This window comes from Lepidochelys olivacea (genome assembly GCF_965140295.1).
Source record: "Lepidochelys olivacea isolate rLepOli2 genome assembly, chromosome: 7".
NCBI lineage: Eukaryota > Metazoa > Chordata > Testudines > Cheloniidae > Lepidochelys > Lepidochelys olivacea.
This window is the reverse complement of record NC_140417.1, coordinates 102883690-102906237: the sequence shown is the minus strand read 5'-3', so window position 1 is coordinate 102906237 and position 22548 is coordinate 102883690. Positions and strand designations below refer to the sequence as shown.

Sequence of the window (22548 nt, the reverse complement as noted above, 5' to 3'; positions counted from 1 at the left end):
GCATTTTGAGCTCTATACAAATCAGAAATAAGAAGTTAAGAGCAAAGCTTGAACTCCTGGTTATCACAAGGATGTCTTTGACTTTAGAGAGCAGAATTTCGGGCCTTTGTTGTTTTTGTAACATTATCGTTAGAGACAAGCCTGAATAAAGAATCCAGATCCACATACTCCATGTTCAGCTCATGCAAGTGATCTTGTTTCTATAAAGGAGTGAATTAAATACCAAGGTACGAACTCAACCCCACTGCATCCTTCCACTCAACACAGCATTAATCACAATCCAGATCTGAATTGTGGAGCTTGGACTCACGTAACTGATGGTCACGTAACTCACTCTGATAATGTCCAGACCATTGATTTGTGTAGCAAAGGTGTTTTAACATTTCTTTGCAACCTCATACAGAGCTCTACAAAAGCTTTACCTCTAAAGTGTTTCCTTTCATTTTTTTTTTTTCTGGTTTCACATCTGTTGGAAACTAAAGTGTGAATTATAACTTATAATAAAAATAGTTTTACCAAAAAGGCTGTGTCTACACATGTTGCACCTTCCAAACAGAGAGAGCTTTTTTTTCTAGTAGGATTACTGATTAACGTTAAATAGTTGGACACCATAAGTGAATATTTACTCTGGTATGAATGAACTGTAGGAAGTAATTTGTGTGTATTGTGCTTTGCAAACAGACCTGTTTGCTACATAGATTATGCTGTTCTTTTGAGCTCTGATTCTGCAAGTTATGTTGAACTCAGTGAGGCTCTGCATGAGTATATGGGTTCATTTGCACATTGTAACTTGTAGGATCAGGGACTTGATCTTTCTCATCACCTAATTCATTTGGTAGTTTACTCATAAATATATATTTTATAGACAATATTTGTTATCCTTTCAGCTCCAATACACAAACAATAATACAAAATGCACAACTTTCTAATTTAAAGTTTATATACAGTCAAGTGTGTATGTGTGTGTATATATATATATTATATATATATATATAAAACTGGTTGCTTTTCAATAGTCAATTTGTTCATTATTGTTATGTATTAGAATCAGCATAGAGTAAAATATGAACCTTAAATTTTTAAGAAAATATTTGTCTGTAAAATCCTGAAATTCTTCCAAAGCTTAATTAGATGGATCACATTGAATCTATTATGGCAATATCTTGAGGCAACATAATTCAATTATTTGGAAAGGTAATCAGTCTTTGCATATATCAAAGCAGAGTAATTGAATCACTGTAAGATCTAAATATATATTATGTGTCTCTGGTTTTCTTTTCAGTGTATACTAAATTCATCCCACTTGTAAAATCCATTAAATAAATTGATCCCAAAATGTATATGCTGACAAACATAGCTAATGCAAACATACGTGTTTGTGCAAACCCTCCAGTGCATATGTACGTGGAAGGGATGCACATACATATATTTGTGTGGTTTTTGAGAAGTGCTAGGGTCGTACTGAAAAATGTGTACATATAAAAAGGGGAGAAGAAGAGTTTAGTGTAAGACCAAAGAAAAATAACATTAAAGTAATTTTGTACTTTATTCTACTATTAAAGATTATTAGGGAAATGAAATATCACTCTAGTTTTTAGGCATAATTGACTCCATAATAAGATTCCCTCCCATGCACCGTCATACATTTTCTTTAATTTCTAAGTGACAGTGTTACGGTAGGTATCTGGTCTGTCTATTAGGTATAGGTATTTGTACCATGCTCATCACAATGGTATCAGAATGTCTTAAGAAATTAAGTAAATGCAAGCAGGTAGTCTATATATAGAAACTCCTTTCCTATCTTGCTGTGTACGTGCAAATAGGGGATTGTTTCACTTGATTGTGAGAGAGATGTGGCAAAGACAGGAGGTCTTTCATTTAGTTCAAATGTGGATAAGACTCTTAATTCCTGTGAAGGAGATTTCCAGCTGCCAATACATCATGTGTCCCTAACTTTAGTTTCTTAAATTTTCTGTTGCTTGCTGTTGAAATATAGCAAAAGTAAATAAGTTTATTATCTGTATCGTAATGTGGATTCTCCTTTACAGATTGCTATTGTGCAAAAAGAGAGAGGCCATTAGAAAAAGGCATTGTGACTGGTCTTTATTATTGCACATGCCTTGAAAAATAATTAAATCTGCAGTATCTACAGTCTGCTCAAAGGACATGTTCCTTTACCCAGGGTTTAGCTTGACAGTCTAATAGCATCTATTAAGCAGTTTACAGCTGGAATATAATGCTTGTCTCAAAAGTAGAAACCAGGAGGCTAAAGAATAATATGTGTTATTCTTTGACACCATGACACCAAGTAGAGACCTCCTTATCCTCATTAAACACTTCTTATTTTTAAAGCTTCTCAAAACAACACCTAATACTATTTGAGAAGTTTCTTGTTTAGAAAAGTAGTAAACTGCTACAGGTCCTAATTGATCATTTTAAAGCAGAGCATTGGACTAGAAAACTTCAAAACATTTTTCTCAGGCACCACATGCGTACTTTGGGCCACTGGACCAAAAGTAAGATGGTGAATGGTTGATAATTAGTTCAAAAATGTGTCTTGCCTGAACTAATAGTTAAGATACAGTTTAATGCTAAATATATAACATTAAGACACTGGGACTTTATAAAGTAATTAATTTGCACTTTTTGTTAATGAAATGAATTTTTAATGTTCACTTGATTATCTTGTGGTATTTTAGAGAGAAGTGATTTTATCCAAAACATTGCTTCTGTTTCTTTTATTCTGCATCTGCTAATTTACATGATTAATTTTGAGAACATCTGCATATAATTCTGTATGCTTAACAGTAGTGAGATCACAGTGCTTTTCAAATAACCGCTACAGCTTTCACTTTCCAGATAGTCTCAGATTTGTATCTAATTGCGATGCCAAACTTACAAAGGTGCCAAAGTATAAGTGTGTAATTATGTAATTTTCTCTTGATCTTTCAGAGTCTTCCTGCGAGCAATTAATCAGTATGCAGATATGCTAAACAAAAAATTTCTTGACCAAGCCAACTTTGAGTTACAGGTAAGAGAAGATATAAACAGTATATTTGGTACTAATGTTAATGTTTTAATAAATTTCAGGTACAAACCAATAGTTTTGATATATTTATTTGTTGTTATGCATCTCTTCCTTGGAGTGCGAATGCTGAATTTATACAATGTGTTCTGTGACATGCTAAACTAAACATATAACCCAAACACCTCTGTACTTTGAGGAAACTGGCATCCAGATCCAAATGTCATGGCCTGTCCCCCCTCTCTCAGGAGCCAAGTTGAACCAAAAACCTGGATTTGAATAGCAATGATTTTTGAGATTAAGAGCCAGATTAAGGCATTCCAGGGCTCTAAGAGCGGGAACAAGGGAGGTAGGTTCCCTCTCCCCTTAGAAGAAGCAAGGGTGGCAGCAGATTCCTCTCACCCCCGGAGAAGGAGGGGTGGCAGCACAGAGGGCTTCTTGCTACTTACCCCAGCAGCTGAGGTGTATCTGCTTGGGCAGCTGGGCCAAGCCATAGCACTCCCTTTCCTCCTGCCATGTACAGCATTCTCTGCTTGTGTTGTGTTGGTGGGGTACCCCAGAACAGTCGGTCTTGGAGTTAACACTCCATTAAAGTGCATGGAGTGGGTCCCTGTTTTAGAGCCACTGTTTCAGGCTGTCTGCAGACTCAGATAGACATATCTGCACTAGTCACACAAATGTCAAGCTTTTCTTCCCAATCATGAGGACAACAAACTTACTTGCAAAAATAAAAGATGTGATTTTGATCTAATCACATGATTTCAGGAGTTGGGGAATTAGGCACAAACCTATAACGCCTATACCATAACCACCGGTCCTGTTTGAGAATGTTTAAACATCCAGATGCAAGTCAGGCCCATCTGAAATCTAAACGACAACAGGATCCCATTAAATTTAAAAATAATTCAGTTTTTGAAATGATTATACAAAATTTTAATGAGTCAAACTGTCAGGTGAGTGTGAGAAGCACGGGACAGGGGCACAAAAACTGGGGATGTAGTTTCATTCCTTAATTAAGGATGGAAGCATTGTAGGCTATATTCTCATTTAGAGGTGTCCTGTTGGGTCTCCAAAATGTCATCTGAGGGCTGCAAACTTTCAGATTTAGGTGGCTTTCTGACTTCGGCACTAGGCTGCATCTTCCTTTCCATTTAGATGTGTATTTGTGGAAACAATGACTGATTTAGAAATGGGATCATACATCATTCATAGATTCATTGACTATGAAGGCCAGAAGGGATCATTGTGATCATCTAGTCCAGGGGTGGGCAAACTATGGCCCGTAGGCCAAATCTGGCCTGTGGAATTGCCACCCCTGTGGCTCCGCGGGCCCCACTCCACTCCGGGAAGCAGCCGGCACCACATCCCTGCAGCCTCTGGGGGAGGGTGGGCAGAGGGCTGAGCGCGCTGCTCTTGCCTCTGGGTACCTCCCCCGAAGCACACATTGGCCGGGAACATGGAACCTTGGCCAATGGGAGCTTTAGGGGAGGTACCCACAGGCGACAGCAGCCCGCAGAGCTCTCTGCTCCCCCTCCCCCCGGGGCTGCAGGGACGTGGTGCCGGACGCTTCCCGGAGCAGCACAGGGCCAGGGCAGGCAGGCAGGGAGCCTGCCCTGGCCCCAGTGTGCACCGCTGCCGCCCTGGAGTCACTCCAAGTACGCGGCACCAGGCCAGAGCCCGCACCACAAACCCCTCCTGCACCCCAACTCCCTGCCCTGAGCCCCCTGCCGTACCCAGCACCCCTCCTGCACCCCAACCCCCTTCCCTGAGCCCCCTCATGTACCCGCACCCTTTCTCTGTTCCAACCCCTTGCCCTGAGCCCCTTCCTGCACACCGCACTCCCTCCTGCACCCCAACCCACTACCCCAGTAGTGTACTACTACTACATTCATGGCCCTGCATGCAATTTCCCCACCCAGATGTGGCCCTCGGGCCAAAAAGTTTGCCCACCCCGATCAAGTCCGACCTCCTGTACAACACAGGCCATATGACTTAATTGAATTACTTTGTGTTTGAACTGGAACATATGTGTTTAGAAAAACATCTCATCGTGATTTAAAAATTGCAAGTGATGGAAAATCCACCACAGTTCTTGGTAAGTCGTTCCAATGGTTAATTACCCTCACTTAAAAAATTGCTCTTTATTTCCAATCTGGATTTGTCTAGCTTCAACTTCCTGCAAGTAGATCTTGTACTTTTGTCGGCTAGACTGAAGAGTCCATTATCAAATTATTGTTTCCCATGAAGGTACAGTACTTATAAGCTGTGTCTGTCACAACTTAACCTTCTCTTTGTTAAAATAAACAGACTCAAAAGACCTCAATCATTAAAATACATGATTTCCAATCCTTTAATTGTTCTCATGGTTCTTCTTTGAACCATTTCCAATTTATCAACATCCTTCTTGAATTGTGGACACCAGAACGGGACACAGTATTCCATTAGTGGTTGCCCCAGTGCCAAATACGATAGGTAATATATATCCTTTCAACTCCTAATTTATATTACCTATTCATATAATCCAAGGATTGCATTAGCCCTTTTTGGCCATCGTGTTGCACTGTGAGCTCATGTTCAACTGATTATGTACCATGACCCCCAAATCTGTTTGAGTCACTGCTTCCCAGGATTGAGTCCCCCAAACTGCAAGGGTGGCCTGCCTTCTTGATCCTAGATTATGACTTTACATTTCACCATGTTAAAACATACTTTGTTTGCTTGAGCCTAGCTTACTCAGTGATCCAGATCATTCTTTGTCAGTGACATGTCCTCTTCATTGTTTAGTATCTCCCTCCCCCCGATATTTGTGTCATCTGCAGACTTTGTCAGTGATGATTATGTATTTTCTTTCAGGCCATTGATAAAAATGTGAAATAGCATAGGGTGAAGGACTGATCCCTGTTGGACCTCACTAGAAATATAGCCACTTGAGGATGATTCTCCATTTATAATTACATTTTGAGACATATAATTTAACCAGTTTTGAATCCATGTAATATGTGCTGCATTGATTTTGTATCATGTAGTTTATTAATCAAGAAGTCATGTAGTTCTATTCAGTTTCTGTATTTCTTTCATCTTTTCTTTTCCAAGATGTTTAATTCTTTCTGATTCTTTCTGTTTTGCCCCCAGCTTATTTCCTCCTCTTCAGTCTGAGTATCTCTTTCTCATATACATACAATACATACACGCACACAAACACACATGCTCACCTTTGATATTTCTTTATAATCCTTTTTATTAATTCATTAGTTTTCTTCTATTTTTGAATTGTAAATTCTTTTCTTGTCTTGTTAACTCTGTTCTGCCAAATCCCTTCTCAGTGGTCTACTCTTCCCCACAACAAGAATGGCTCAAATGCTGAAATTGTCTTTTTTCTTCTCAAAGTGAAGGGCCCCAGATCACTTCCCCATATCTTATTCCTCAAAATCATCACAAAGCCTTAAAGGCCTGAGTATTTCCCACTCCCTTTCTTATTAGCACTAGTTGTATTGAACTCTTTTGTGTCAGTACTTCCAGGTGGTCCTAGTCAGTTTCACTCTGCTGCCTTTCTCCTTCCCTGGAAAACTGCTGTGTGAGCACATGAAGCAGTGCAACTGACAGACTGCTTCTTGTTTCCAGTAACAGGAAAAATCCTGTTCAGTGTTGGAAATGTCATGGCCTGCCATTTTGGACACTAATTTTCATTTAGTTAATTTTGGTAGGTTTAGTTGCAAGGAGCTAAGTCACAAATGGCATTTCAGCAGATGAAAGGTGAAAGGAGGAGACTAACATGTCCGTAGTGGAAATCATACTTTTATTCTGATTTATCACATTATATTCTTAGGCCATTGTCATAATGTATGCAAAGAAAAATTCCCTCTTCTCCACCCTAGCGTCTACGAAGTCTCAGTCAGTGGAACAGTTCTGGGTGGTAAACAGCAAGGTAAAACTAGGTTGTCTGCACTAGAATTCAGAGTTAAGTGTTTCTTGCTCTGAGCAGTTTTCTACCTAATTTGTGGCTAATGCTCATATATGGGCCAAATTTGCTGCTTCTGCAGTTGGCAGTTCAACATATGTGAGGTGTGAGAGAATGCACAACTGCAACATAGAGTTTCAGTCAACCTGACCTACTGAATTTCCAGAGCTATTTAAAGAACTTCAAGTGAAATCTACTCATTGGAGCCATGCACCTTTCAGGTATTAAAAACAGTGGATCTGTTATTAGAGAAAGGAGGTCAACAAATTCTGAGGGCAAGATTCCAGTATATCTCAAAGAAGTGATTATTGGGGTCATCAAGCCATGTCTTGATACGGATAATCATCCTCATTACAGCCCTGCTCTCACGTTCCTTTTTGATGGAAAGTTAGGCCTTGCCTAGATGAGAAAGTTGCGCCTATTTAACTTAAAGTATAATTTAAACCAATTTAGTTAAACTGGTGTAAAGGGCTGTGTGAATGCCCCTATTTTGGTTTAAATCAACCTTATTTCAGTTAATTTAAAATTTTATAGGAATCTGTTTAAGATAAACCATTCAGAATACAATCAATGTGTCCACGCACTGTTTTGTCCCAGTTTAATTAGATTAGTGTAAAATCAAACGAGGTTAAATCAGTGCAACTTTCTCATGTAAACAAACTGTTGTTCAGAATGTTGTGGTGCAGTAGCTCTGGTATTATCTGGTGATCTCAGATTTCCTGGACGTATTTCAATTTGATGTATGACATGACTGTAACGCCTAGACAGTTCTGGTCTGGTTGGTAAATGATCTCTGGGTAAAGAACAATAGAAAAATGTCCTTGCTGATTATTTTAAATCTCTCATCTGCCTATGACTGTTCTCCACAAGGAATTGTTTTAGTTGTGAGCCCGTGTAGGTATAGATGGGAGTGGCACATTGGGTGTCTCTGTTAGTTTCTCTGAGGAGATCCAACTCTTCTCCAAGAATTCTCCTCTGAGGAATACTGCAGGATTCTGTTCATTCATCCCTCCTGCTACTGTGAAGTTACTAAGAGAGATGGTGAGGTGGTTTGGTTTGCTCTTCCATCAATATGCTGAAGATACTCAACTCTAAGTTACCTTTTCATCAGACTCGGGCAGTGCAGTCTCTCAATTTTACTAAAAGGAAAAGGAGTACCTGTTGCACCTTAGAGACTAACCAATTTATTTGAGCATAAGCTTTTGTGAGCTACAGCTCACTTCATCGGATGCATACTGTGGAAAATACAGATGATGTTTTTATACACACAAACCATGAAAAAATGGGTGATTATCACTACAAAAGGTTTTCTCTCCCCCCACCCCACTCTCCTGTTGGTAATAGCTTATGTAAAGTGATCACTCTCCTTACAGTGTGTATGATGATCAAGGTGGGCCATTTCCAGCACATATCCAGGTTTTCTCTCTTTCCCCCCCCCCCCAGCACAAACCCACTCTCCTGTTGGTAATAGCTAAACTACTACATGCCACAAGGGGCCACAGCAATGGTTCCCTCAACCCACCCAGCAATATTGTTAACCTATCCAACTATACTCTTAGCCCAGCAGAAGCAGCTGTCCTCTCCTTCTGCCCCTCCACCCCCACGAACATGGTACAGTTCTGTGGTGACCTAGAATCCTATTTTCGACGTCTCCGACTCAAGGAATATTTCCAACACACCTCTGAACAACATACTAATCCACAGAGACCTCCCTACCAACACTACAAAAAGAAGGATTCTAGGTGGACTCCTCCTGAAGGTCAAGACAGCAGACTGGACTTCTACATAGAGTGCTTCCGCCGATGTGCATGGGCTAAAATTGTGGAAAAGCAGCATCACTTGCCCCACAACCTCAGCCGTGCAGAACACAATGCCATCCACAGCCTCAGAAACAACTCTGACATCATAATCAAAAAGGCTGACAAAGGAGGTGCTGTTGTCATGAATAGGTCGGAATATGAACAAGAGGCTTCTCGGCAGCTCTCCAACACGACTTTCTACAAGCCATTACCCTCTGATCCCACTGAGAGTTACCAAAAGAAACTACAGCATTTGCTCAAGAAACTCCCTGAAAAAGCACAAGATCAAATCTGCACAGACACACCCCTGGACCTCGACCTGGGATATTCTATCTACTACCCAAGATGCATAAACCTGGAAATCCTGGGCGCCCCATCACCTCAGGCATTGGCACCCTGACAGCGGGATTGTCTGGCTATGTAGGCTACCAGCACTCCCAGCTACCTTCGAGACACCACTGACTTCCTGAGGAAACTACAATCCATCGGTGATCTTCCTGATAACACCATCCTGGCCACCATGGTGTAGAAGCCCTCTACACCAACATTCCACTCAAAGATGGACTACAAGCCGTCAACAACACTATCCCCAATAATGTCACGGCTAACCTGGTGGCTGAACTTTGCGACTTTGTCCTTACCCATAACTATTTTACATTTTGGGACAATGTAGACCTTCAAATCAGCGGCACTGCTATGGGTACCCGCATGGCCCCACATTTTTATGGCTGACTTAGAACAACGCTTCCTCAGCTCTCGTCCCCTAACGCCCCTATTCTGCTTGCATTATATTGATGACATCTTCATCATCTGGACCCAGGGAAAAGAAGCCCTTGAGGAATTCCACCATGATTTTGACAATTTCCATCCCACCATCAACCTCAGCCTGGTCCAGTCCACACATGAGATCCACTTCCTGGACACCACAGTGCTAATTAATGATGGTCACATAGACACCACCCTATACCGGAAACCTACTGACCACTATTCCTACCGATATGCCTCCAGCTTTCACCCTGACCACACCACAAGATCCATTGTCTACAGCCAAGCTCTGTGATACAACCACATTTGCTCCAACCCCTCATACAGAGACAAACACCTAGAAGATCTCTATCAAGCATTCTTACAACTACAATACCCACCTGCAGAAGTGAAGAAACAGATTGATAGAGCCAGAAGAGTTCCCCAGAAGTCACCTACTACAGGACAGGCCTAACTAAGAAAATAACAGAACGCCACTAGCCATCACCTTCAGTCCCCAACTAAAACCCATCCAATGCATTATCAAGGATCTACAACCTATCCTGAAGGATGACCCAACACTCTCACAAATCTTGGGAGACAGGCCAGTCCTTGCCTACAGACAGCCCCCCAACCTGAAGCAAATACTCACCAGCAACCACATACCACACAACAGAACCACTAACCCAGGAACCTATCCTTGCAACAAAGCCCGTTGCCAACTGTGCCCACATATCTATTCAGGAGACACCATCACAGGGCCTAATAACATCAGCCACACTATCAGAGGCTCGTTCACCTGCACATCTACCAATGTGATATATGCCATCATGTGCCAGCAATGCCCCTCTGCCATGTACATTGGTCAAACTGGACAGTCTCTACGTAAACGAATAAATGGACACAAATCAGATGTCAAGAAATATAACATTCATAAACCAGTCGGAGAACACTTCAATCTCTCTGGTCATGCGATTACAGACATGAAAGTTGCGATATTACAACAGAAAAACTTCAATAACAGACTCCCAGCGAGAGACTGCTGAATTGGAATTCATTTGCAAATTGGATGGGATAACTCACATGACTGGAGTACTGTCATGGATGGTTATAAACTGTTCAGGAAGGACAGGCAGGGCAGAAAAGGTGGGGCAGTAGCACTGTATGTAAGGGAGCAGTATGACTGCTCAGAGCTCCGGTACGAAACTGCAGAAAAACTGAGTGTCTCTGGATTAAGTTTAGAAGTGTGTGCAACAAGAGTGATGTTGTGGTGGGAGTCTGCTATTGACCACCGGACCAGGGGGATGAGGTAGATGAGGCTTTCTTCCGGCAGCTCACGGAAGCTACTAGATCGCATGCCCTGATTCTCATGGGTGACTTTAATTTTCCTGATATCTGCTGGGAGAGCAATACAGCGGTGCATAGACAATCCAGGAAGTTTTTGGAAAGCATAGGGGACAATTTCCTGGCGCAAGTGCTAGAGGAGCCAACTAGGGGGAGTGCTTTTCTTGACCTGCTGCTCACAAACCGGGTAGAATTAGTGGGGGAAGCAAAAGTGGATGGGAATCTGGGAGGCAGTGACCATGAGTTGGTTGAGTTCAGGATCCTGACGCAGGGAAGAAAGGTAAGCAGCAGGATACGGACCCTGGACTTCAGGAAAGCAGACTTCGACTCCCTCAGGGAACGGATGGCCAGGATCCCCTGGGGGACTAACTTGAAGGGGAAAGGAGTCCAGGAGAGCTGGCTGTATTTCAAGGAATCCCTGTTGAGGTTACAGGGACAAACCATCCCGATGAGTCGAAAGAATAGTAAATATGGCATGCGACCAGCTTGGATTAATGGTGAAATCCTAGCGGATCTTAAACATAAAAAAGAAGCTTACAAGAACTGAAGGTTGGACATATGACCAGGGAAGAGTATAAAAATATTGCTCGGGCATGTAGGAATGATATCAGGAGGGCCAAATCGCACCTGGAGCTGCAGCTAGCCAGAGATGTCAAGAGTAACAAGAAGGGTTTCTTCAGGTATGTTGGCAACAAGAAGAAAGCCAAGGAAAGTGTGGGCCCCTTACTGAATGAGGGAGGCAATCTAGTGACAGAGGATGTGGAAAAAGCTAATGTACTCAATGCTTTTTTTGCCTCTGTTTTCACTAACAAGGTCAGCTCCCAGACTGCTGCGCTGGGCATCACAAAATGGGGAAGAGATGGCCAGCCCTCTGTGGAGATAGAGATGGTTAGGGACTATTTAGAAAAGCTGGACGTGCACAAGTCCATGGGGTCGGACGAGTTGCATCCGAGAGTGCTGAAGGAATTGGCAGCTGTGATTGCAGAGCCATTGGCCATTATCTTTGAAAACTCGTGGCGAACCGGGGAAGTCCCGGATGACTGGAAAAAGGCTAATGTAGTGCCAATCTTTAAAAAAGGGAAGAAGGAGGATCCTGGGAACTATAGGCCAGTCAGCCTCACCTCAGTCCCTGGAAAAATCATGGAGCAGGTCCTCAAAGAATCAATCCTGAAGCACTTGCATGAGAGGAAAGTAATCAGGAACAGCCAGCATGGATTCACCAAGGGAAGGTCATGCCTGACTAATCTGATCGCCTTTTATGATGAGATTACTGGTTCTGTGGATGAAGGGAAAGCAGTGGATGTATTGTTTCTTGACTTTAGCAAAGCTTTTGACACGGTCTCCCACAGTATTCTTGTCAGCAAGTTAAGGAAGTATGGGCTGGATGAATGCACTATAAGGTGGGTAGAAAGCTGGCTAGATTGTCGGGCTCAACGGGTAGTGATCATGTCTAGTTGGCAGCCGGTATCAAGTGGAGTGCCCCAAGGGTCGGTCCTGGGGCCGGTTTTGTTCAATATCTTCATAAATGATCTGGAGGATGGTGTGGATTGCACTCTCAGCAAATTTGCGGATGATACTAAACTGGGAGGAGTGGTAGATACGCTGGAGGGGAGGGATAGGATACAGAAGGACCGAGACAAATTGGAGGATTGGGCCAAAAGAAATCTGATGAGGTTCAATAAGGATAAGTGCAGGGTCCTGCACTTAGGACGGAAGAACCCAATGCACAGCTACAGACTAGGGGACCGAATGGCTAGGCAGCAGTTCTGCGGAAAAGGACCTAGGGGTGACAGTGGACGAGAAGCTGGATATGAGTCAGCAGTGTGCCCTTGTTGCCAAGAAGGCCAATGGCATTTTGGGATGTATAAGTAGGGGCATAGCGAGCAGATCGAGGGACGTGATCGTTCCCCTCTATTCGACATTGGTGAGGCCTCATCTGGAGTACTGTGTCCGGTTTTGGGCCCCACACTACAAGAAGGATGTGGATAAACTGGAGAGAGTCCAGCGAAGGGCAACAAAAATGATTAGGGGTCTGGAACACATGACTTATGAGGAGAGGCTGAGGGAGCTGGGATTGTTTAGCCTGCAGAAGAGAAGAATGAGGGGGGATTTGATAGCTGCTTTCAACTACCTGAAAGGGGGTTCCAAAGAGGATGGCTCTAGACTGTTCTCAATGGTAGCAGATGACAGAACGAGGAGTAATGGTCTCAAGTTGCAGTGGGGGAGGTTTAGATTGGATATTAGGAAAAACTTTTTCACTAAGAGGGTGGTGAAACACTGGAATGCGTTACCTAGGGAGGTGGTAGAATCTCCTTCCTTAGAGGTTTTTAAGGTCAGGCTTGACAAAGCCCTGGCTGGGATGATTTAACTGGGAATTGGTCCTGCTTCGAGCAGGGGGTTGGACTAGATGACCTTCTGGGGTCCCTTCCAACCCTGATATTCTATGATTCCTGTCCTAAGATAGGATGAACAGATGAATGGAGAACCTAATAGCCTTTATAGTTCATCCTTCTATGCCACTGTTCCACTTTGAAGTCACCTTTCTTGAACTTGGGTGACCAGAACAGTACACAGTATTCCAAATGAGATCTTATCAATACCTTGTATAATGGCATTAACACTCCCCTATCTCTACTGGAAAAACCCTACCTCATACATCCTATGATCACATTTGCCTTTTCCATGGCTACATCACATTGGTGGCTCATAGTTATCTGATGATCGACTAATACACCCAGGTTCTTCTCCTCCTCTGTTGTTTCTAACTGATGAGCCTCCAGCTTATAGTAGAATTTCTTGTTATCAGTCCCTAAATGCACAAACTTGCATTTTGTACTATTAAATTTCATCCCATTTCTATTACTCCAATCCTCTAAGTCAGGCAGTTCTTCCTGTGTAATATTCCAATCCTTCCCTGTATTGATTATGCCTCCCCACTTCATGTCATCAGTAAGTTTCATTAGTACACTCCTCCTTTTTGTGCCAAGGTCATTAATGAAAGTATGAAATAAAATCAGTCCCAAGACCGATCCTTGAGGAACTCCACTAGTAACTATCAAAGGAAGTTTCCTATAATAAATCTCAACATTATTACAGTACTGTGATTTGTTAACAGTCTCCAGCCCGCATTCCACTGTGCGCGGCTACCTCAGAATTTGGTTTCAGAGAACCATTGCCAGTGTTCGCTCCTATTGACACACTATCCACTCAGACCTCAAAGCATTTTCCTATGTATTTTCTGAAGCACTCTGCATACTTACAGGGCTCTATAAATAAAGAAAAAAAGTGTGTCCATTTATCTGATTAAAAACTACATTTATATGCAAATTAGGTACGGCCCTCAAGCTCTCGAGAAGTTGCCAACAGGTCTCCCAGTGCTGTAAAGGTTGTGCAAGATCAATGTATTTATTTTTGCAGTGGCAGACATAATGTACAGTTTACTTATTGGAAATATAATTTTTTCAATACTCTATTAAAATATTTAATCGATTTTTAAAAGTCTACTACGATAAAGAAATCTCTGGGTGACACAAACAAAATGAATTAGTTTAGTCTGGTATCTCTTATACTATCTCCTAAACCAGAGCAACATTCAGAGCAAGGGAGAGGAGGGAAGGAGTCTGGTTATGGCTCACCAGTTCTCTGGGCTAGCCCCAGATTCAACACGACATTCAGCAGCTCCCAAGGTGCTCTAATGCCACTGGCATAGGGTTTTTAATGGGTCCTGTGCTAGTGGAGGATAGGCATAGATCATAGAATCATAGAATATCAGGGTTGGAAGGGACCCCAGAAGGTCATCTAGTCCAACCCCCTGCTCGAAGCAGGACCAATTCCCAGTTAAATCATCCCAGCCAGGGCTTTGTCAAGCCTGACCTTAAAAACCTCTAAGGAAGGAGATTCTACCACCTCCCTAGGTAACGCATTCCAGTGTTTCACCACCCTCTTAGTGAAAAAGTTTTTCCTAATATCCAATCTAAACCTCCCCCACTGCAACTTGAGACCATTACTCCTCGTTCTGTCATCTGCTACCATTGAGAACAGTCTAGAGCCATCCTCTTTGGAACCCCCTTTCAGGTAGTTGAAAGCAGCTATCAAATCCCCCCTCATTCTTCTCTTCTGCAGGCTAAACAATCCCAGCTCCCTCAGCCTCTCCTCATAAGTCATGTGTTCCAGACCCCTAATCATTTTTGTTGCCCTTCGCTGGACTCTCTCCAGTTTATCCACATCCTTCTTGTAGTGTGGGGCCCAAAACCGGACACAGTACTCCAGATGAGGCCTCACCAATGTCGAATAGAGGGGAACGATCACGTCCCTCGATCTGCTCGCTATGCCCCTACTTATACATCCCAAAATGCCATTGGCCTTCTTGGCAACAAGGGCACACTGCTGACTCATATCCAGCTTCTCGTCCACTGTCACCCCTAGGTCCTTTTCCGCAGAACTGCTGCCTAGCCATTCGGTCCCCTAGTCTGTAGCTGTGCATTGGGTTCTTCCGTCCTAAGTGCAGGACTCTGCACTTATCCTTATTGAACCTCATCAGATTTCTTTTGGCCCAATCCTCCAATTTGTCTCGGTCCTTCTGTATCCTATCCCTCCCCTCCAGCGTATCTACCACTCCTCCCAGTTTAGTATCATCCGCAAATTTGCTGAGAGTGCAATCCACACCATCCTCCAGATCATTTATGAAGATATTGAACAAAACCGGCCCCAGGACCGACCCTTGGGGCACTCCACTTGATACCGGCTGCCAACTAGACATGGAGCCATTGATCACTAAAAGGAGCTAAAAGAGCTTGGCTTGTTTAGACTAGCAAAATTAAGGTTGAGAGGGGATATGATTGCTCTTTATAAGTTCGTCAGGGCAGCGGGGGGGCACCCCAGAGAGAGAAAAGAATTATTTAAAATTAAGGAAAATCTTAGCACAAGAACAAATGGGTATAAACTGATCATGAATAAGTTTAAGCTGTAAATTAGAAGAAGCTTTCTAACCATTAGAGGAGTGAGGTTCTGGAACAGCTTTCCATGGGAGTGATCGGAGCAAACAACCTAATTAATTTTGAGATGGAGTTTGATACATTTATGAATGGGATGATAGGATGGGATTGCCTGTGATGGCAGGGGACCAGACTTGATGACCTAGGAGGTCCCTTCCAGACTTATGTTCCTGTAAGCATTTCTAAAGATAATTGCACAAGGAGTAGCCAGCCCTATCTGTCCTTCAGCAGGCTTTAATAGACATTCAGTAAACTTAAATCTCTCTCTCTCACACACACACACACACACACACACACACACACACACACACACACACACAGTCTCATATATGCATGATATTATGGGTGTGTAAAATATATATAAAACATACACACTCGTATTCATATCTCATGTGTTTGAATAATCAAAGTGCCTTTGATTTTGTGTAAATGGACCATTGTGTTTCATTAAACATACGAACAGCATGGAGATGGACTAAGATCTCTTCAAGAAGACAATGTCTATTTTTTCTATTAATATTTATATGCATAAATTATGTATTTTAAGATGTTTTGTAGGTGTGCAGAAGAACACTTCAGCGATTTAATAGTATTTATTCTTGTCCTCTCTCTGATTTTCAGCTTTGGAACAACTACTTCCACCTGGCTGTTGCTTTTCTTACACAAGAATCTTTACAACTGGAGAATTTTTCAAGTGCCAAAAGAGCCAAAATACTTAACAAGTAAGTCCTATTCCCAATATAAAATCATGGGTAAGAATTTAAGGGACTGTTAACATAATTTTACTTTGGTTCCTTAGATAAATTCATACAAATTTATATGTAATCATGATGTAATGAAAATGTTGGTTTTAAAACTATGAATCAAATATAGCATATATTCCTACTATGCTGCAGTCTGTTCATAGTCAAGACTTTCAGAAGTATGAACAAATTCTAAAAGTAAGGGTTTTTTTTAAAGCCGCTGTAGGTTTGTGCTTATTCTAGTCTTATTTCACTTGTATTCTTTATTGCCTAATTCCTAAATGCCTTTTACAGTGAAATTTCATAACTACAGTCAGTGTCACTGTGATATCCCTGAAGAATGTTTTGTTGCATAGCTGCAGACTTGTATGGTTTCCTGGTCAAAAGGGATTACATTGCCTACCTCTGGACAGGGAATTTGAACTGTCTGGATTAAGTTCTAAATTTCACAGCAAATAAAACCTGTCAAAAGGAGAAGACACAAAGATTTGGGAACACAGAGGATTTGCCCACTGTATTACTGCCTTCATTTCTTTAAATTCAGGCATAGTGTGCCCTTTCTTCACTGAGCAAATAAGCTAGAGACAATAAAAATCAATGTAGTGGTTTTAAACAATGTGTGTGGGCTCTTTCAAAATCGAAATATTTTTAATAAATTAGTGCAAAAAATCTGTATTTACATTTCCAACCAAAACACTGCATTAATGGCACATGTGCTAGGAAGTTCAATATTATGGTTCCCTCACCACGTGTGTATCAGCACCCCTGTGTTTATGTAGTCTTTTGTATCACTGTTAGTTTTGCCTGACAGTACAAAAGTGCAGTATGTCTGGGTTATGGTAAGAGGCAGCATAGCTCAGTGTAGTGCTGCTCAACCTATGGGGCATTTCTTTAACTGGTTCATGAAGAACCCCCTTGTGGGTTGGGCCGTCTAGGTGAGGGGAGGTAAAGTCCCAGCAAAACTCCAGTGAGAGTATTCAGTGAGAGACCTGGGAGGGGGAAGGAAGGAGCAATTTACACCAGATCCCCTATACTTTCTGCTACCTTTCCTCCTGTTCTACCCCAACCCAGCCAAACTAGAGGTCCTCCCTTTCTTAATTCTCTGTCCTCCTGCCCACACAGCACTCAGCTGAAGCAAGGAAACCTTTGTTGCTAGGACCTGTAGAGCCATCTTCACAGCCTTTGAAACCAACTCTGCCCAGAGTTGAATGCTTTGCTGTTGAGAGACCCTCCTACCCTACAGTCCCCCTCTCGGCACCAGCTCTCACCCCACAAAATGTCCAAGAAATCATGTCATGACCCAAATCTCAGAGCCCTTTTAGGCTACAACCAGATGGCAACCATAAGTGGTATGGGAGGCAACAGGTAAGATTCATCATTAGGATTAAATGTGATCACATTTTTAACGCTGAATCTTTATTTTAACCAAAGGAAAGATCAATTACTCCTCATTGGAATCTAAATCATAGAATCATAAAAGTGTAGGACTGGAAGGGTCCTCAGTAGGTCATCTAATCCAGTCCCTTGTACTCAAGGTAGGACTACATTGTAACTAGACCATTCCAGACAGGTATTTGTCTAACCTGTTCTTACAAGCCACCAATGACGGAGATTCTACAACCTCCCTAGGCAATTTGTTCCAGAACTTAACGACTCTGACAGGAAGTTTTTCCTAATGTCCAACCTAAACCTTCCTTGCCGCAATTTAAGCCCATTGCTTCTTGTCCTATCCTCAGAGTTTAAGGAGAACAATTTTTCATCCTCCTCCTTGTACCAATGTTTGATGTCCTTAAAAACTGTTATAATGTCCCCCCTCAGTCTTCTCCTCTCCAGATGAAACAGACCCAGTTTTTTCAATCTGTCTTCATAGGTCATGTTTTCTTGACCTTTAGTCATTTTTGTTGCTCCCCAATTTGTCCACATCTTTCCTGAAATGTGATGCCCAGAACTGGATACAGTGAAATGAGCTGGATACACTATTCCAAATGAGACCATATCAGCAAGGAGCAGAGCAGAAGAATTACTTCTTGTGTCTTGCTTACAACGCTACTGCTGATATATCCCAGAATGATGTTTGCTTTTTTTTCAACAGTGTTGACTCATATTTAGCTTGTGATCTACTATGCCCCCCAGATCCCACAGTACTCCATCTGAGGCAGTCCTTTCCCATTTTGTATGTGTGCAACTGATTGTTCCTTCCTAAGTGGAGTACTTTATATGTCCTTATAGAATTTCATTCTGTTTACCTCAGACCATTTCTCCAATTTATCATCTTGAATTTCAATCCTATCCACCAAAGCACTTGCAACCCCTCCCAGCTTGGTATTGTCTGCAAACTTTATAAGTGTACTCTCTATGCCATTATCCAAACCATTGATGAAGATATTGATCAGAACTAGATGCAGGACCTATCCATGTGGGACCCCACTCAATATGCCTTACCAGCTCAACCAGTTATGAACTCACGTTATAGTAGCTTCATCTAGGCTATATTTCCCTAGTTTATTTATGAGAAGATCATCAAAAACAGTATCAAAAGTCTTACTGAAGTCAAGATATACCACATCTACCACTTCCCTCCCATCCAGAAGGCTTGTTGCCCTGTCAAAGAAAGCTGTTAGGTTGATTTGACATAATTTGTTGTTGACAAATCCATGTGACTGTTACTTATCACCGTATTATCTTCTAGGGGGTTGCAAATTGATTGTTTGATTATTTGCTCCATTTTCTTTCTGTGTACTGAAGTTAAGATGACTTGTCTGTAATTCCCTGGGTTGTCTTTATTCCCCTTTTTATGGACTGGCACTCTTATTTGCCCTCTTCCAGTCCTCTGAAATCTCTCCCATCTTCCATGAACTTTCTAAGATAATCACCAATGGCTCAGATATCTCCTCAGTCAGCTCCTTGAGTATTTTAGGATGTATTTCATCAGGTCCTGCCAACTTGAAGACATCTAACTTGTCTAAGTAATTTTTTACTTGTTCTTTCCCTATTTTAGCCTCAGATCCTGCCCCATTTACACTGACATTCACTATATTAGCTGTCTGATTGCTAATAACCTTTTTGGTGAAAACTGAAGCGAAAAAGGCATTTAGCACTTCTGCCATTTCCACATTTTCTGTTCTTGTCTTGTTACCCTTATGTCTCTAGCTAGTTTAATCTCATTTTGTGCCTTGGCCAGTCTAATTTTGTCCCTACATGCTTGTCTTGCTTTTTATATTCATCCTTTGTAATTTGACCTAGTTTCTACTTTTTATAGGACACTTATTTGAGTTTCAGATCATTGAAGATCTCCTGATTAAGCCAGGGTGGTCTCGTCATACTTCTTATCTTTCCTACGCAGTGGAACAGTTTGCTCTTATACCCTTAATTATGTCTCTTTGAAAAACTGCCAACTCTCTCAAACTGTTTTTCCCCTTAGACTTGCTTCCCATGGGATCTTATCTACCAGCTCGCTACTAAAGTCTGCCCTCTTGAAATCCATTGTCTTTATACTGCTCTTTTTCCTCCTACCATTCCTTAGAATCATGAACTGTCATAAATATAAAGGGAAGGGTAAACGCCTTTAAAATCCCTCCTGGCCAGAGGAAAAATCCTTTCACCTGTAAAGGGTTAAGAAGCTAGGATAACCTTGCTGGCACCTGACCAAAATGACCAATGAGGAAACAAGATACTTTCAAAAGCTGGGAGGAGGAAGAAAAACAAAGGGTCTGTGTCTGTCTGTGTGATGCTTTTGCCGGGGACAGAACAGGAATGGAGTCTTAGAACTCAGTAAGTAATCTAGCTAGATATCCGCAAAAAGAAAAGGAGTACTTGTGGCACCTTAGAGACTAACCAATTTATTTGAGCATGAGCTTTCGGACAAAGTGAGTGGCAGTGGCAGTGAAAGCCCAAGGGCAAAGGGTAAAATAGTTTGTACCTTGGGGAAGTTTTAACCTAAGTTGGTAAAAGTAAGCTTAGGAGGTTTTCATGCAGGTCTCCACATCTGTACCCTAGAGTTCAGAGTGGGGAAGGAACCGTGACATGAACACTATCATTTCATGATCACTTTCACCCAAGCTGCCTGCCACCTTGAAATTCTCAACCAGTTCCTCCCTATTTGTCAAAATAAAATCTAGAACAACCTCTCCCCTAGTTAGTTTCTCCATCTTCTGAAATAAAAAGTTGTCTCAATGCATTCCAAGAACTTGTTGGATAATCTGTGCCCTGTTGTATTATTTTCCCAACAAATGACTGGGTAGTTGAAGTCCCCCATCACCACCAAGACCTATGCTTTGGATAATTTTGTTAATTGTTTAAAAAAGAGCCTCATCAACCTCTTCTTCCTGGTTAGGTGATCCCTGCCATGACATCACCCTTGGTTTTTTTATATTTACCGAGAGACTTTCAACAAGTCTCTTCCTGTTTCCATCTCAACTTCAATACAAGTGTATACATCTTTAATACACAAGGCAACACCTACTCCCTTTTTTCCCCTCAGACTGTTCTTCCTGAGCAAGATGTACCCTTCTACACCAGTATTCCATCCATATGCATTATCCCACCAAGTCTCTGTGATACCAACTATGTCATAGTTTTTCTTCGCATGCTTGTTCACGTCCATTCCACATTAGGTGTGCATGCATTGCGTGCACGAGCGTCGAAAACTTTTTCCCTTAGTGGCTGTCATCGGGCCGGGGGAGCCCCCCGAGTGGCGCCACTGCGCCGTGCATATATACCCCTGCCGCCCGACCCCCTCCAGTTCCTTCTTACCCTCCGTGACGGGGTTGGAACAACCTCTCTCTCTTGTATGAGAGCAGTCCCTTAGCCTTTCTCTTATAGATAGCTGTTATCAGTTAGTTAGCATACCTTTGTTGTGGACACTTAAGTGATTAGGTGCTTGGAGGCTTCCAGCACCCACCCCGGGCTCTGGGGCATGCCGCAGGCCCACGGGTTTAAGGCTTGTGCCACGTGCCGCAAGCATATGCCAGTTAGTGACCCCCAGGGCTCGTGTCTACGTTGCCTGGGGGAAGAACATCAAACTGAGCGATGTAAGATTTGCAAGGCGTTCAAGCCAAGAACAAAGAAAGAAAGAGACTTTCGTTTAAAGCAGTTGTTGATGGAAGCCACATTGCAGCCACCAAGCCCGGAGCGCCCGATGCCTGCTCCGGCATCCTCGGTGTGTAGTGCCCCAGAGCCGTCGGGAGACCCGGCACCGGCTAAATACCGAAAGCTGTTCACCCCACAGTGCCAGACTAGGCCCCGGCACCGCTCGTCCTCCCCGGTGCGGCCCACGGCACAGCCAAAAGGAAGGTGCAGACATTCCCCGCATAGGAGGCCAGTGCCTTCCAAAGCCCCGAGCACCGATAAGAGTGGGAAGGCCTCTGTACCGGCGCTGGCAATGGTGGCTTCGGCACCACAAGTCCCGCTGAGCCCAGGCTTAAGTGAGCTCAGTGCAGACGATGGGCTCGAGAACTTAATGGATCAGCCCTCCACGCCTGGCACCTTTGAGGCGGCAAAGGACCTCATTGAGCTGTCGGTGACGAGCCCCCTCCCATACAGGGAGAATCCTCCGGCACCCATGCCACGGGTGTTGTCGAGGGGTAAGCTGGCAATGGTGTGCCGTTCGAGGACACCGTCCCGGCACTGCTCCCGGAGTTGGTCCCAGTCGAGCTCCAGCAAGTCTTTGGCCCTTTTGGACTCCTTGGGTCTATCAACAGCGCCAAGGGGCCCCGTCCAGGGTGAGCTACTCGGTGCCACGTTCCCGGTCCCCACACCGACGCCGCCGGAAGCTACAGTATCCAGGCCTCCAGCATCCTCCCTGGGTAAACTGGAGAGACCAGCACCGAGTCTGGTGCCACCCCAATGTCTCCCGCCCTGGCCCGAGCCGGAGGCCCCTCCCGCGGGAGAAGGGGAGCAGGAGGACCAGCCAGAGGGGGTTGAGCAGCTGCTAACCTCTTCA

The 22548-nt window shown here is 43.0% G+C and overlaps 1 protein-coding gene across 2 annotated transcripts in view; it reads left to right on the top strand.

The window, feature by feature from the left end:
- Nucleotides 1-22548, top strand: part of DOCK1 (dedicator of cytokinesis 1) — a 552328-nt gene that overhangs the window by 394482 nt on the left and 135298 nt on the right. For both annotated transcript variants that reach the window (XM_084632948.1, XM_084632949.1), the window contains exons 30-31: nt 2953-3031; nt 16486-16586. In XM_084632948.1, the coding sequence (XP_084489074.1) occupies nt 2953-3031; nt 16486-16586 (180 nt within the window). The remainder of the gene's footprint in view (nt 1-2952; nt 3032-16485; nt 16587-22548) is intronic.